At 42.1% G+C, this 18,017-nt stretch overlaps 1 protein-coding gene across 2 annotated transcripts in view; it reads left to right on the top strand.

Moving 5' to 3' along the window:
* The first annotated feature begins 340 nt into the window (after positions 1–340).
* Positions 341–18,017, top strand: part of CIB2 (calcium and integrin binding family member 2) — a 51,060-nt gene continuing 33,383 nt past the window's right edge. Inside the window, exons 1-2 of one of the 2 annotated variants that reach the window (XM_089671452.1) lie at positions 341–458; positions 5,050–5,451. In XM_089671452.1, the coding sequence (XP_089527578.1) occupies positions 5,401–5,451 (51 nt within the window). In that variant the 5' untranslated portion in view covers positions 341–458; positions 5,050–5,400. Of the gene's footprint in view, positions 459–5,049; positions 5,452–18,017 lie in introns of those variants that run through there. The other variant, XM_089671451.1, reaches the window with a different exon arrangement.

Below are 18,017 nucleotides of genomic sequence, written 5' to 3'. Positions count from 1 at the left end.
TATCTTGGCTTGATCAATTTCAGTGTTGTAAGAAGAAAACAAGCAGCGTCTGCGCCCCTGCAAGAAACCTACACATCAAACATGAAATTGCAGGGGATGACTGTAGTTTAACTTCAAGCTCAGTGCAGACTTCCTAGAAAAGCAATAAAGTAGAAGTTTAGGCTAAATATAAGTCTGCTTAAAAACACTGCTTCCCCCCTCCTCTTACCTATGCTTTGTATTGTTTGTGTAAATACCTGTTCTTCTTTTGATCCGGCCACATGATGCAGAAGCTCCGGTTCTCTAGTGTCAGCAAACAATTAACAATAGGACTGACATGCTAGAGCCGTAAAGTCACCAGCATCCATTGCCCCAGCATTGTCGGGGCTCCCTCCTCTCCACTGGAACAGCTGCTTACTGACACAGGGGAGCCGCTGCTTCTGCATCATGCGACTGGACTGAAGAAGATTCAAGAAAAGGTATTTACGAAGATCTCTTTTACAAACAGTATACAGCATAGGTAGGAGGAGGGGGGAAACAGTGTTTAATAATTAATTATTATACTTTTTCTATTATTACAGGATGTATAGTGGAATTTATATTGTACAAGATTTATATAGTGCCAACAGTTTCTGTATCTCTTTAAAAAAATAAAAGAAAACTGTACAGTTACAATTCAATTCAATACACAAAAGTTCAGGGTTCCCTGCTCCTGAGAGCTTACAATCTAGTGATACAACAGGTAATAACTGCAAACAGACAAACAGAAAGAGCTAGTGCATTATCCCAAGGTTAATTTAATAAAAATTAGGTAAAAACATACAATGTTTAAAAACTTAAAAATATCAGGCTGCAGCCTCATTGTGGCTCTTTGGAAGAGGAGTTCCCTCGAAACACGTAATCCATTTCGTGGATCCTGGACCCTTTGGCGTCTGAGATCTCTCTGGGTCTAATTTACCACTGTACCATGAGGCTGCAGCATAATATGCATTTTTTTTACAAAGTTGCTCCCAGCAGAATTGACAGTCTTGCACTTCACACCCCTTACCCACTGGCCAGTTTTGTCACCTCACTGGTATATTCTTTTTGTGTGCATAAAAACATATGAATTGGAAACATTTACCGTAATTAAAAAACTGTTCCTTTGTCCTGAGGTTTGTGTCTTTGAGACTGTGGGTTGTGGCACAGTATTTAGTATTTTGTGGGTAAGAGTACTGTGGTATAGGTGTGCATTGTATACAGCAGACACAGATTCTGTTCAATCCCCCCTTAAGACCCTCCAACTGGCCAGCCACAGAATTTATTTCTCTGTTCTTTCCCAGGGTGCCCCATGTCTTTCATAATCCCAGTCTTGCTCACATTTTGTCATCCTGCTTTGACTTTTTAATTGTAAAGCCAGACAGATTACTTGTTATGAGTATTGTTAATATTGTCAACGTTTACATATTATTTATACTGTTTATAAGCTAAGTTTGCCTTTACCTCTTCCCGACCGCCCTATAACAGAAATACTGCTACAGGGCGGCACAGGTGCGCAAAATCACGTAAATATACGTGATTTTGCATTTCCAGGTAGGGGGTGCTTGCACGCCCTACCTGCGCCACCATTCACTGCCGCGGCTGTCAATCACCGGGTCCTGGCCGGTGATTACTCGCCGGTGACCGGTGATTGCCGAGGCTCTCTGACGGGGAGGAGAACTGTTTGTAAACAAAACAGTTCTCCCAGTTGGCTCGTACACACTGCTTTGGATGGCTGTGCATAGCAGTGTGCTTACAGGGAAGTACACTGACACAGGACATAGTGAAACAGCACACAATTAACCCTTTGATTGCCCCTCATGTTAACAACTTCCTGCCCAGTGCCATTAGTACAGTGTCAGTGCTTTTTTTTTAGCAATGATCACTGTATTGGTGTCACTGCGGATGTCAGTAACACCAAGTCAGTTCCCCCCAGTGTCCCGCAGTGCTGCTATAAGTCCCTGATCAATGCCATTACTAGTAAAATTATTAAAAAAAAGAAATCCCAGTATAAATACTGCCATTTGTAAGTGCTGTAACTAAACCAATTAATTTACACATATTGGGTATTTCTTTAGCAAAGACATGTAGCAGAATACATTTTGGCTTAAATCAAATGGCAGTCAAATACCACCAAAAGAAAGCTCAATTTGTGGGAAAAAAAGGACGTACATTTCATTTGGGTGCAGTGTTGCATGACTGTGCAATGGCCTGGTCAGGAAGGGGGGTAAATCTTCTGGAGGGCAAGTGGTTAAAAACATATATGTCCTCATCCCTGCTGACCCCCTGTACACGGGCCTACAAACTGCTGAACCCTGCAATACACTACCATGCTGACCCCTGTTCTTCACTCTGCCGACCCCCTGTACACGGGCCTACAAACTGCTGAACCCTGCAATACACTACTATACTGACCCCTCTTCTTCACTCTGCTGACCCCCTGTACACGGGCCTACAAACTGCTGAACCCTGCAATACACTACCATACTGACCCCTGTTCTTCACTCTGCTGACCCCCTGTACACGGGCCCACAAACTGCTGAACCCTGCAATACACTACCATACTGACCCCAGTTCTTCACTCTGCTGACCCCCTGTACACTGGCCTACAAACTGCTGAACCCTGCAATACACTACCATATTGACCCCTGTTCTCCGCTCTGCTGACAGCCTGTCCTCTGCCCTGCTGACCCCCTGTACACTGCCCTACAACTGCTGATCTCTACCCTTTGCTCTGATAATTCCTGTCCTCTGCCCTGCTGACCCCCAGTACACTCCACTACTGATTCCTGTTTTTGCATGCTGCCCTGCTGACCTCCAATCTTCTGCCCCCCCCCTAAAATTGTTTACTGCACCCCCATATAAGACCAGCTAGATCCGGCCCTATTGTTCAGGTGTAAAATCCTTGTGAGCATGTTTTGGGATGATACACTAGGCTGGTATGCTTTCTGTTTGTCTCTTTGCAGTTGCTATTTGGACTACCCCAGCCATTTGAGGGCAGCAAGGCCTGACATATTGCCTGGTTGTGTTTCTTAACATACTGTGGCAGTGCAGTATCCTGCCATGGTCTAAAGCAAGGTTATAACCCAGGATTCTCCATTATACAGGTTGAGGGGCTCCAGGTTGTTTGCTTAATGCAGAGGAAACTTGTTTGTCAGTTTTCTCTTTGGTTCGTAAAGCTCTTTTTGGGACCTGAGACCATGTTTTGTGATCAACCAGCACACTGATTGCACAGGTGTGTGCAGGCCTTTTTGTAGAGGCCTAACCATGGGTCTGGCCTCCACAGCGGCAGACAGGAAGTCATTGCCTAGGAGTCAGGAGGGCTCCACCTAGGAGAGGTGGGAGCCAGAGCAGCATGGGGCTGTATACCTGAGAGAGCCAGGAGGCTGAATATTTGTTTAATTTGTTTTGATGGTGGATACCCCTGCGTGGGAAACCTATGGTATGGAACTTTCCTTTAAATAAAATTGGACTAAAAGGCCCTTAAAAAAAGAAGAAAGCGAGTGGCTGTGTGCTGGAAAAGCTCTACCATTTGATGCAAGTTCTCACAAAACACATAGGAATACTGTCTCTGGTCCTTCACATTCATGCACAGGATTTTGACACTTTGCTTTAAAAGGTAATAACTGTCAGGGATGAACTGATGGAGAAAGTATAAGTACAGATTTTTTTAGGTGGAGGCGGGATAGGCTTCCTTAAGTAGTTGAGTTTTAGGGATCAACGAAAAGCAAACAGACTAGGAGATAGTTGGACAGATTGGGGTAGGGAGGTCCAAAGGATGGGAGAGGCTTTGGGGAAGTTCTGGAGGCAAGCACAAAAGGAGGTCAATAGAGAGCTAGAGAGCAGAGGTTCTGAAAGGAATAAAGAGGACAGTTTGGGTGGTAGTTTTAGAAGTAGCTGGTAGAGTAGCTTGGGGTAGAGTTGTGGATGGATTTGTATGTGTTATGAATTGTATTTGTTGGATCAGCAGAAGCCAGTGGAAGGATTGGCAGAGAGGGGTGGCAGCACTGAATGGTTGTGAAAAGTGGATGAGTCTGGCAGCATTTATGATAGACTGGTGGGGGGATTCCCTGTGTAAGGGAAGGCCACCAAGGGGAGAGCTTGCAATAGTTGAGGCATTAAATAACAAGGGAGCAAATAATGGAATTTCTGTGCAGAGTACAGAATGCTTCCAGTTTTGTCTGGTACAAGGAAGCAGCTTTTAGGTGTTTTGGTAGTTTTAGAAGACCAAAGCAAATGGAGCTTGACATGGAAAGGAAACTTAAATAACAATAAATTACAAATTGTATATTATTACTATACTGGATTTATAAACTCTCCGGCCATTTTATAAGGTACACTTTGCTAGTGCCCAGAACATTTCCCCCACACCATTATACCACCACCACCAGCCTGAACTGTTGATACAAGGCAGGTTGGATACATGCTTTCATGTTTGTTACCTCCGAATTCTGACCCTTCCATCTGAATGTCGCAGAAACCAGTCTGCCTATTCTCCTCTGACATCAACAAGGAATTTTTGTCCACACAACTGCCACTCACTGGATATTTTCTCTTTTTCGGACTATTCTCCGTAAACTGTAAAGATGGCTGTGTGTGAAAATCCCAGTTGATCAGCAGTTTTTGAAATACCCACAACCATGCCATGTTCAAAATCACATAAATCCCCTTTCTTCTCCATTCTGATCCTCTGTTTCAACTTCAGCAAGTCACCACGTCTAGATGACTATAAATGCATCGAGTTGCTGCCATGTGATTGGCTAATTGGCAATTTGTTGTAACAAGCAATACAACAGGTGTACCAAATAAAGTGGCCGGTGAGTGTATAGCACCAACACTTTACGCAGCACTTTACAACATGAGGGCAGGTATATGTAGCAATGTCTATATTTTTAAATAAATGTTTGGGTTTTTTAATATTCTCAAAATTAAAAAATATTCAGATATGAAAGTTTCATTCACGAATTAATTATTTCAGCAGAACCCTGGAATTAGTCCTGATTTTGGGGTTAGGACTGATCATTGGCTCTGTGATTTCTTTGCGACATCTAGTGGCCTGTGACAGAAGTGCTGAGCTGTAACAATTCAGAGGGAGTGTCTTGTCCTTACTGATGAACTGAGCAGCACAGAACATGCACAGACATCCTGGAGACTGCAAGCTGCTGGTAGAGGAGCATCAAGGAGAATTCCGAGAAATCCACACACCATCCTCAACTATCTCATCTACAACCCAGTGGATGCTTCTGAAATCTGACACTGAATCTCATCTGTCCTCTTATCAAGGACCCTGATGTCCCTGACTACCCCATCTGCCTCCTTGTAAATGCCAATGCATATACTAGATATTCCAGCTGCCTCTCCCTGTGTGATGCATTTCAGGAGAGCAAAGATCCCTTATTTAACATGGGAAATAAGCAAACTATATTTACTGATGAACAGCTAGATGCTTACCAGGTAAGGACCAGAGAGTGCTATTCATGTATTGTATGTGCTATAGTTGTATATACCTGTCATACTTGTATTGGAGTGTGTTATATTATATCAGTCAATAATATATTGGTGTGTGCTATAGTCTTATATACCTGTCATACTTGGAGTGTGTTATATTATCTTATACCAGTCATTAATATATTGGTGTGTGCTATAGTCTTCTATACCTGTCATAATTGCATTGGTTTGTGCTATATTATCTTATACCAGTCATAATTGTATTGGTGTGTGCTATAGTTTTATATTATTATTATTATACAGGATTTATATAGCCCCAACAGTTTGCTCAGCGCTTTACAATATAATGGGAAACAATACAGCAACAATACAGTTCAATACAAGAGGGTTAGGAGGGCCCTGCTCCTTGGAGCTTACAATCTAAGATATATCTAAGTTATATACCTGTCATACTTCTTTGGTGTGTGCTATATTATCTTATACCAGTCATTAATATATTGGTGTGTGCTATAGTCTTATATACCTGTCATAATTGTATTGGTTTGTGCTATATTATCTTACAACAGTCATAATTGTATTGGTGTGTGCTATAGTTTTATATACCTGTCATACTTCTTTGGTGTGTGCTTTATTATCTTATATCCAGGGGCGGACTGACCATTAGAGAACTCGGGCACTGCCCGAGGGCCCAGGGTCAGTAGGGGGCCCCATGAAATGCCCCTGGTACCTTTTATAGGCTTTTTTTTGAGTGTGGGCAAGGACACAGGGGCCCCATGATCCCCTATTGCCCGGGGGCCCCATGAGTTGTCAGTCCGCCCCTGCTTATATCAGTCATTAATATATTGGTGTGTGCTTTATTATCTTATATCAGTCATTGATATATTGGTGTGTGCTATATTCTTTTATACCAGTCATTAATGTATTTTGTGTACTATAGTTTTATATACCTGTCATAATTGTATTGGTTTGTGCTATACTATCTTATACCAGTCATTAATGTATTGGTGTGTGCTATAGTTTTTTATACCTGTCATACTTGTATCAGAGTGTGTTATATTATCTTATACCAGTCATTAATGTATTGGTGTGTATTATAGTCTTTTAAACCTGTCATAATTGTATTGGTTCATGCTATATTCTTATATACCTGTCATAATTGTATTGGTTCATGCTATATTATCTTCTACCAGTCATTAATATATTGGTGTGTTCTATAGTCTTTTAAATCTGTCATAATTGTATTCATGTGTGCTATGTTCTTATATACCTGTCATACTTGTATTAGTTCTTACTCTATTCTTATATCCTGCCATAGTTGTACTTGTGTGTTCTATATTTTCTTATAGTTGTCATTATTTCTAATCCATTATTATTAACAGCCAATGGATTGTATGGGAGAACTCAGAATACATGTGGATAATTGTATTGGTCCATCTGCTGTACATGATCACCAGTGTTTATAAATAGAACATTATTATTGTAGTTGTCTAACACATGTATTACACTCTTGATAATTCAGTGTAGAACATTCAGGCTCTTGTGACAGTTATTTTGAATATTTCCGCATGGATTAAATAATACAATGTAGAAGGATACTGATGTGCACAATTCTGTGTATATAAATAGGTTGGCTAACCATGAATATGTCATAAGCCCATGTGTACGCAGTGCACTGTGTTCATCAGCTCCATTAAGTTGTTGTTGTTATACAAACATAGCATTGACAGGAAATGAGATCTTACTGTTGTGTGACTCACACATAGCGCTCATTAGCTTGGTCTTTGACATCATAATGTATGACATCCTCTTTGGAGGAGATGGCTGCATTCTGATTGTAGGTGGTTCATGTGAATGGATGGCAATTGTTGGCCCTGTGTATCACCCCACCAGGCACTATGGGTATTCTGGGCTACAGCACAAAGATAGACTGTGCCCCACATATCAGATAATGGCTGCTATCATGGCTTGATGGCTGTAAAATTAATGGTGGGTTGCAAGACTTGTAAACTGGGAAATGGTGCTGATTGTTATAGATGGAAGGGGAATAACTAAGGATAATTTATAGAATTGTCTATGTAATTTGTTGGCTGTCTGTTTTCTCCTGACCTGATAACATCTGGCATACATCCCATGCCATCCCAGCCTGTATTCAGTATTTTGTTGCTTATAGGCCAGACATATAAATGGCAGGAGTGAAATAACAATTCATGGTCAGTATATAAGAGCATGGCCTACAGCATATCTTTCATTGCAAGTGTCAGCTCAGGAAGAGGCCTGGTGGGACTACATGAATCTGTTTCATGTGGAAGGCACTGCAGAGGTGATTATTTCATCTGGAAAAAGCAAATAAAGATGTTACACTAAAAAAAAGGTCAGGTAAAGTGACAGTAAACTTTGGTTTAAAATAAAAATGTATTCTTAACTCAAATAGTCCCTTATATTGTTCTCAGCTTCCTCCAAATCTCCAGGTTTCTTTTTTCCTTTTTTTTTTTCGCTGCTGTGATCCAACTCCCTGTTAAAGGGTGGCTACATTTGTTCTTCATGGTCCCACTATATGTAGGAATGTAGCCACCCTCTAATGCCCTTTTCTGAGATGGACTATGGGATTTGTAATGTGCATAAGAGTGCCCATGACCAAAACTGACTTGCACTGCTCATTCCAATCAAATGGAAGTGGGGGGGGGGGGGGGAGAGGTTCATAACATTGTCAGCAATAGTTTTATATTGGATAATATTTAACTCTATTTTGCATTGGAGCTTTGAAGTGACTGCAGATTCTGGATTTCTGTCAAATGTTAACTTGCACCTGACTTGGAATATATTTTTTCATCAGCATGCATGTTAAGGAGTACCTTACTATTTAGGTGCCCATTCTCCTTGCATTAACCTAAAAAAAACTGTGGTGGTTGGGGGACTTAAAGTGTTACTAAACCCACAACAGTACAATCAGTCTGTATATGCCGTAGAGCAAGCTTGGTATACTCACTGTGGAACCTAAGGGGTTAATTCTCTGCATTGTGTAAAAATGCTGTTTGATCTTGACTTATCTGATCCCCCCCTTCTTCCAGTGCCCCCTCTTATCTCCTGACAAGACATGCTGTGTGGGGACTCTCTGCATATGTTCAGTTTGGTGTGTATTGCTAGAGAGATTTTCTTTTTTCTTGGGAAAGTGCATGTGATCAGCACAGGGCTAATCAGCACTGTCCAGACAGAGGTCAGGGGCTCTGCATCCTCCTAGAGGAGAAAGAAAACTCCTCCTACAAGCTTTACCATGTGCTCGCCTGGACAATGATAAAAGTCACAAGACTGCTTTAACTGCTGATTTGAAAAGGTATTTAGCAGTTTATATTTACTAAAATATTAGCATTTCCATGTTCTGTGTACTGTGGGAGACCAGATATAGTGAATGCAGGGTCCTGGATTTAGTAACACTTTAAATTTGACCATAGAGCGGTCAGTTTTTTTTTTATCAATCAGCGAGTCGAACAAAAAAATTGATCTGGTTGAATGCTGTCACTATGTCATTGTTTTTCAACAGTGGGGAGACTTCCCCGTGGTCAGAATATACTAATCAGTGCTGCAGACTACAGCCTATGGCCTATATCACTAATTTAGCAGATGTTTTTCCAACAGGCTGGTTGAACAGAAGTCGATCGGTAGATTGACCTCTGTTCAACCACAGTGCCTATACATGGATCAAAATTTGGCCAAATTTCAATCCATGTATGGCCAGCTTAAGCTTGCCATACACTACTCAAATTTCAGCACCCCCACTCAAAAAAAGTCAATTATTAAATTTATTATTGAGAAGAGCTGATCCGAAAAATCTTGACCGATTAGCACTTGCGCCCAGTCCATTGGAAGCACTGTTCAGATATTCAGTAACCAGCACCTGACATTCCTCTATCCATATTGCTTGGCATGGATGGGAGAATTGGTGGATTTCTCTCAGCCTGAACAAAGTATGTGTGGCCAGTTGTATCTTATCCTCAGTTTCTGCCCATGATGCCTAGGCAAGGGTGCTGTCACCATCTGTCTGTCAAGATCCTGGAGAATATTGAGTTGCCCATATCTCGATGAGAAGACAATTTTGCACAGTACTGCAGCATTTTTTTTACTGAGCTTTGGAGTGCTCAGCTTTTCCCAGGATCTCGTCATAGAATGATTACGTCATCCCCTGCACTAGAGTAGTCAGTGCAATAGGTGAGTATTATATCTAACTATTTTGTAACAGCATGGAGTACATACTTTATATAATGTGCCAGGGTGACACTTCTAGGTACTTATGAGTTTGATGCCTTGATCTGCGTTTTCTCCATAAGTATGGAGACATCTTTGTGCAGGCAACATGCATGGACCGTATCTAGTTTCTACTCTTAGTTACTGACTTAGAGATGGCACTGTCATTTAAATCCAGTGTTCTTGACTGTTTGACACAGATCAGTCTCCTGTTGCTACTTTTCACCTCTGGGCTGGCTACAAAGTTACAATTTTGCAATCTGATCACTGAGGGAGAGGAGACTGAGGAAATGGATCCTCCTGTCTGCAGCAGACATACTACATCTTCCAAACTTAGGCAAAGCATAAATAGTGGAGCAGGGGCGGACTGACAACTCATGGGGCCCCCGGGCAATAGGGGATCATGGGACCCCTGTGTCCTTGCCCAAACTCAAAAAAGCCTATGAAAAAGGTACCAGGGGCATCTCATGGGGCCCCCTACTGACCCCGGGCCCTCGGGCAGTGCCCGAGTTTCCAAATGGTCAGTTCTCCCCTGTAGTGGAGTCGCCCTCCCTACTGTGATGCACAGCAGGATTGTGTGTCACTGACTAAACAAAATGACAAACAAAGGTGTGTTTAGCCGTTTGGCTGGTGCTCCAGTGTAATGCTGCAGAAAAAGAGATATTGGCGGAGTTGGAATTTTTTTGGGAGTAGGATCCTGTGGGACTTGAGCATTATATTCAAAGTTGCTTGGGCTTCAAAATAACATTATTTCTTACACAACTATTTTGTAACTCAAATTGGCTTTAGGTAATGTTATTGGGAGGGACAGGGCAGAGATCTAAAAGGACGTAGTCACATTCTTTGCTAACATCACTTGGCATTTAATAACTGGAGCTTTAAAAGCTAACACCACCTTTCTCACCCTGCTTCATGTTACACCCATATTTAGAGTGTAGTATAAAACATGGTTAGAGTTTTACAATAAATGGGTACTTCCAGGCCAGGATTTATACATCTTTTCCCCTTGGCTAATTGTTTTGTGCTGCCCCTACCTACCCCAGTCTACTAGCTGGCTAAAGCTAGCAAAGTCAGCCCCTTGGCACAGAGTGGATACCATGAATGTATTCTGAACTGCTGATGTGTAGCTCAGTGTATATTACCGCTGACAGGCAGCGGGAAGCATTTATGGCAGAAGCTACTGATAGGGTCTCTTCTGTAATAAAAACCCTGCCTGTCAGTTTTGAGTTTAATACTGCTTTAATATACAGGTTACATACAGAGACAGGCTGGAGATCAGAATTACAGGAGATGGGGGGGTATTAAAAAAAAAAAGTATCTGACAGTCAATGAAAATCGTTCATTGTTAAAAGAGAAGTATGGGTTAACAAAAAAAATAAATTATACTCACCTAGGTGGATGCAGCATCGATCCAATGCGGCATCTGTCCCCCGCTGGCTGTAAGACTGAGAATTGAGCGATCAAAGACCACTGATCACTCAGCTCTCAGTGTTTCATGAGCAGAGAGCTGGTGGCTGTCAGTCTCCGGCTCTCTGCTCTGCCCCTCCAGCACTCTCTGGGTGTGGAAACAGCTGGCTCAGCCTCTCAGCGGATTGCTAAAAAGGCTGAGCCAGGTGCTAGTCCAGGCTTTTGGGTGGATACTGACCATATGCTTGAGATCTTTGCAGAGCCTGAATGAACTACGTTCTTGTGATCCATAGAAGTATAGACACACAGGATTTGGCTATATTTTAATATCTTTAATATGCTGCTGTTGACCATTAATAAAACTTGATTGCTACCGCCTCTCCTTCCTCCATTGTAACAGAAAAGGTAGAGCTCCATAGAGGCGTGTTTACATTTGTGATCACTTTGATTGTTTATTATATACATTTCATGATACAGAGCTCTTCGGATTGTCTCAGTACAATCACAACTAAGGGGAGAATAAAGATATAATTCAGTACAGTGTTTCTTGATCTTTTTTCAGTCAAGGCACCCATTAGAATTCTGCAACCAATTCTAAAATGTAAAAAATGAAATGAAATAGTTTTACATTTTGCAGCATCATCCACACATGTAGGACACCCAACATTAGCGGTGATTTATTCTTACAAAGCAAGTTAACCTTTGCACATTGGTTCTGACTAGTATTCCAGGGTTTCTCTTCTCCATCAGTTTCTCTCCCTCATCCTGACCCCGGTGCTGACGGAGAAGGGCAGGAGAGGGGCAAAAATGAATGTCTTCAGGCGCCCAACCTATGACTTCATTGGTTTGTTAGGATGTCAGCAGCTGGCCTGCATGGTGCCCAAGGTTGTAATGCTATACAATAAAAACCTGTTGCTTTGTGAAACTATATAAAAAACAAATTCAACCTGCCAGATTGTTGAAATCTTTTAAGCAATTTGGGGCAATTTTTAGGCCTTTTGCTATGGCATCCCTGAAGAACTCCGAAGGCATCCTATTTGAAAAAGGCTGCCTGGGATCCTCCAAATGCCAAACTTCCTTCACTGAAACATACCAGCACCAGAGTCTACTGTTCCAAATGACAACCATTTAAATGTTTTGTATAATTATATTATCATGTCACTTTTATGACATACCTCGTCTGATGAAATGAACATAAATTGTGGCTTTGGATGTGCAGAATTTTGGTAGATGGAGCAGGTGGCCTCATAAGCTTTCCCTGAGCCTTGTAGAACACAAAAGTCTTCTACTATGTATATGCAGTTCATATGTCAGAGGGGAGAAAGGACGGATGATTACAATCAGGAGGATGCCGTGTGTTTGGATAGCCATATATTTACAGAGTGCCATCTTATCCTTAGCACAGGCCTGAATTATTCATTCCAGAGGCTCTAGAGAACAAACCTGGAACTCTAGACATTGATAACGTATCCTCCAGAACATTCTAACAGACCTCTCTCCCCATCCCCCCCCCAGTCATTAACCTCATGACTGCCGGTCCTGTACGTTATGGAACATCACACACAACACCAGCAACATCTGTCTCATTAAATTCCACTGAGACATGCTAAACTGTGCAGACAGGAAAGACGAAATCTAAATGAATAGAATACATGCAGCTGTTATCACGTCACCAGTACCTGCAGTGCCATGTGGTGTTTTGGTATGCATACACGCTACATACAGGCCATCTTCTGAACATGTATGCAGTGGGGTTCTATAGATTTCTGTAACATATAAAGTACATTAAAAAGCTGTTTCTAGATTTTTCTTAGCTTACCAGATATGACAATGTAGGGTTAAGGTGCCATTATTTATGCTAACAGCATAAAATGATATAGATGCCGTTTATGGGGATGCAGCCATTGTCTGCAGGCTCCAGGGTCAGCAGCTTTTCTTCCATGGAATAGTGAGTGGGATGTGTCCTTTTTTTAAAGGCATTAAATCAGTAAGGCCGGTTAGATTTCAGCTTTTACAGCTGCAATTAGAGGAACTTACTTGCAGCAGTTAAATGCAGACAATGCATCCCTATGGTTCCATTCACACACTGCGTTTAGCAACGTTTTCATAACATATGGTTTTATGCGTTTAGGAAAAATAAAGTTGAGCGATGTACCGCAGCTATCTGTACATAAACGCAGTTAATCGCAGTACAGATTAAAAATAAGTAAACAGTTGCTATAGAAAAGGCAAAAATTTACTACCGCAGCTAAAAGCAACTGCATGTAATTGCAAATAATCGCAGATAAATGCAATGTACAAACACAAGTGATCTGTGTGCCAGGAGTGTTGGAATTTCAAAATAAAAAAACCTGCATTTACAAGTGGCAGAACAACCACATATGTGAAAGAGGCCTTATGTTTGCTGTACAGTTTTTCTTTTTTCTTTTTTTTTTTTAGGCTTCATGAAAACTGGATGTTTTTTCCGCTGCTCCAGGCATTTGGCAATTCTTCTTCTGCCTCTAAACAGCCCTGCATGTTAGCCTGTCCGTCCATGCACATATAGTCTTTTAGAGGAGTTTAGAAGCAGAAAGAAGACCTACTACCAGTGCATCCAGGAGCAGCGGTGTGTTTTGGCAGGAAAAAAACATTTCATGCCTGTAAACTAGGGATGCACAATACCGGTATCAGTGCCGATACTGGGTATCTTCATGAGTACTAATGAAAATAGTCCCGATACTGTAACCGATCCCGCATCACTCCTGTGTGAACTCGGGCTATGACAAGCCTGGGCTCACACAGGAACAGTGGGGAAACCACATGCGATTTGGACAGGAATCTCATTCCTGTTCAAATTGCATGCTAATCTTTGCGTCCTCCCTGCAGGCATCCCATTCTGAGTGTCAGTGGTAGGAGAGGAGAGAAAGTGGCAGGGATTTCAAATCCCCCCCGCTTTCTTTCCTCTCCGTGCAGCAATGACAGGTCGGGCGAGACGGCATCGAATTGATTAGCTGCTGCAAATCGACGCAAATCCCACCGCAAAGTATCAGTAATCGGTATCAGCAAGTACTTGACCGGAAGTATCGCTACTTTTACTCGCCGATAAAAACCGGTATCAGTGCATCACTACTGTTAACGCGTTAATCACACCTAAGCGCTAGGTGTGTTTAGTGCTTGAGTGTTAATGCATTTCACTGGCCAGAATAAATTATTATTCCGGCCATTGAAAATAATGTCCAAGCGCCTGATGCACCTAAAGGCATTAGCGCTTTTTCTGCTAAAACGCTGCTACCAGGAGGAAAGGCTTCTAGGAGAGTTGGCAAAACATCTTGAGTGCATGAGGCCTTAATGTGGCACCACAAAAAAATGAACAAATACAAATTTTAAAGGTTTACTTATGAATGATAAAAAATGTAGCAAAAGAGATATCTAAGGGAAGAAGGGTTCAGTGTGGGGCCAGTGGTCATGCTGACAGAGGAGCTCATCTGATTACACTGAAGGGTCATTTCTCTCTGCATAATCTGCGGAGCTGGGCTGTTAGTTAAAGGCTCATTCACACATGAGTTTGGGGCGGTAAAGCTTTTACCACCCCCCAGCTGCTACCCTCGTCACCTGCAGAGGCAGCAGCCGGGAATGTACACATACCATACCTGCGGCAGTAATTATACCACTTGGCGCTATGCCCACCGAACATGACCTATTCAAGTGAATGAGGTCTCTCTTAAAGCACCCCGCAACCATGTGCTAGTGCAGGATTCAGTCTTAAAGCAGGTGGTGGGGAGACAATACCGCCAGTTAAATGCTCTTTGAAGAGCAGTCCAAACACAGATCACTCTTCAGAGATCAAAGCACATGTGCATAATAAATGGTAAATTTACATTGAAACCTAAAAAAAAAATACCTTAATACTGCTCCTCTTTAGCTTTCTGAATTAAAAATTGTAATATTTTGCAGTTTACTAATTCTTCAGTGAGGTGACTACATTACTTTTATTTTAGGATTTTTTCATTATTTTCACCTGTTTTCACTATGTTAGGCTGCAATCCCACTTGTGTAGCACATGAATGCAGGCAAAATCACGCAGCTTAGTGTCCATTCACAAAACATGTACAAAATGTATGTTGTGCTTGTGGTGCCATTTATAGTTAATAGCTCCCCAAATTCAGAAAGCAACATGTGTGGCTTCACAAGAAAAAAAACGCATGGCTAAAAACAAGGTGTAAGCCCTGGTTCACACTGTGCAGACTGGTTGCACGTGCAGGAATTGCATCTGTTCCCGCACCCACAAACACCTGCAGCCAAATTGCGTAGAAGATGCATAGGGCTGCCATTCATTGTGAATGGCACCCCCACATATCTCAGATTGTGCTGCTGATTTGCAATTATAAAAAAAGGAGAACCTCCTAGGAAAAATTGAGCTGGTAGATGAATGTTCATTGTGTATTAAAGTGAATCTAAAGGGTTTTTTTTTTTCAAATAAACATGTTGTATTTACCTGCTCTGTGCAATGCTTTTGCACAGAGTAGCCACGATCCTCCTCTTCTCTGGTCTCTGACCAGCACGCTAATAGCTCCTGCTGCTTTGTCTCAGCCAATGAGGAGCGAGAGACCCAGGGGAGCCGCTGCTTTTGTGCATATTGGTGGATTGGGATCGGGCTCAGGTGAGTATAAAGGGGGCTGAGAGGGGAGCTGCACTCAGAAGGTTTTTTACCTTCATGCATGAAATGCTTTGCAACCACTTTAGGGGAATTTATGTGTTACTGTGAGAGATTTGTACAAAGGTGGCCAAAGATGGATCAAAATTCATCTGGTTCTGCAGGGTATGGTCATCCCTGCTCATCTCGTTAACTCAACGTATGTCAAAGGAACACGATGGAAAACTTTTGACAATCAGCAGCTACAGTATATACTGACAGCTCTGAATCCTGCTGTCAGAATACAGTATTCTGGCAGGGGGGATTCCACCCTTGCTTGTGTGGATGGAGGAATCTATTTTTTTTATTTTTTGGCAGAATTAAAAATAAAATCTTATATGGCAATCTTAAGAGCCTCTTTGCACTGTTGTGGTTTTCCTATGGTATATTAAGGGGCAAATCACACAGCATATACTGTAGCATAGAAAAGTTTACAATTGAATTTAGTGGTACAGTTTGCTTACAATATATATGTTTCTGTGGGTTCTGGTTTAGAAAAGTGCAGCCATAGGTTCTAATTCCTCTCTGGTTTTCCAAAAAAACATTCTTATGTTGCCCTCAGTAGCCCTGCATGCAAACCAAAAGCAATCCTCATAATAGCCTCAAACACATCAGAAGCAAAGCTGAGGAAATACGCATGCAAACCTGAAGCATACTGGAATGAACCCTGAAGCGAATCACAAACACTTGCTTTCCTGATCGTACAGTACAGGATTCAGGCTCTTCAAACTGTTAAGACTGTTATTATGCAGCTACTGTAACTTCAGGTGATTGGTAAAAAAAAAAAAGCAGTTGGAACATTCCCCCTATAACCCCTCACACTCCCAGCTAACCTTAGATTTTTGCTAGTGTCCTGAGGTGATGGGCCTCTTGTCTCTTCTGAGAGAAACTTACTTGATGGATGCCCACAGTTAGACCTTTAAACTGACATTACTGCAATAATGACCTGGCAGATACACTTCACATGCTCTGGCCTTAATGCTGGTCAGCTGAGTTTCCATGCCAGAAATGCCTTGATGGATACCTTTTGAAGGCAAATGCCTGTTTGCCTCCTCCCTAGATAATTGCATCAAGAAAATGATGGGTGGTTAGAGTAATCTAATCCCCAGAGAAGAAAAATGTCTTGCTCCTCTACCTCTGGTCTTTTACCCCTCAGGTTATGAATGGTTCCTTTCAGACCACTCAGCACTCAGACTGCCACTCACACTTTCTACTGCCACACCTAAGACAGGAGCCTACTTTTGTAAGAAGACATGGCCCTCCAAGCCAGCCAAGATTGGTGTCAAGGCCTCTTTGCAGTGAACAATTTTTCGGCCTTCTTTTCTTTTTGGTCTCAGAAAATGTTGGATGCATGGAATCAGGCTGTCCTGTCCAGGGGCTATAAACTGCAGTCTCACCACCTTTCTCGTAATGTAGACCTGCTTGCTGCTGTTGAGAGGATCTTGTCTTGAGGGGTCATTACCCCTGTGTCATCACAGGGATTTCAAAGTTTCTGCTCAAACCCACATATGTTCCTGAAGCAGAATGAAGGAGTTCAGTCCATCCTTGATCTGAAGACTATCAGCCTTTTCCTACAGGTTCAAATTTCTGCATAGCAAATTCCAAGGCAGTCATTACCTCTGTCCTCTAGGGGATCTTCTGGCATCTATAAATATCTGCTTACCTGTACATTCACATTTCTTGCTGGATTAATGCTATTTGTGGTTTGCTGTGGATGATCAGCATTACTCATTTGTCACATGTCCCTTTGGACTGTTCACTGCCTGGTGACTTCCTTAAGATCCATGCCACATTTTGTGCTCTGCTCCAAGCTCAGGGGATTCATGTTGTGGAGTATATGGACAATCTACTGTTAAAGAACTTCAGTTGGCTCCTCAGTCTGAGGAAGTAATTACTGAACACTTCTCACAGATTGGAGCATCTGGGAGTACTGGGCCTGATGCTGATCTTGACTCTGTGAAGTATTGAACTCAGACAAACTTCTGTCCCTTTTCTCTCTAACCTAGACCCTGTTGGCCTAGAGGAAGCTCTCAATTCATTTATACAGGAGGGATTTTGGTCTCATGGTTGTCTCCTTTGAGGCTATGCCATATGTCCAATTTCACTCCAGATAGCTGCAAATCTGTGGTCATAGAACATACAGATTCAGTCCTTGGACCATCACATGCACCTGAATTCTAAGGCCAGACTGTCAAGGTCCTACCTTTTCCCAGAGGTTATGTTACTCCATGTGCTAGCATCCATCTTGGATTTC

The sequence above is a fragment of the Staurois parvus genome, unplaced genomic scaffold, assembly GCF_062004578.1.
Source record: "Staurois parvus isolate SC_StPar_1 unplaced genomic scaffold, SC_StPar_1.0 ptg000105l, whole genome shotgun sequence".
Classification (NCBI taxonomy): Eukaryota; Metazoa; Chordata; class Amphibia; order Anura; family Ranidae; genus Staurois; species Staurois parvus.
The sequence above is the reverse complement of the archived record's forward strand: the minus strand, read 5'-3'. Positions and strand labels throughout refer to the sequence as shown.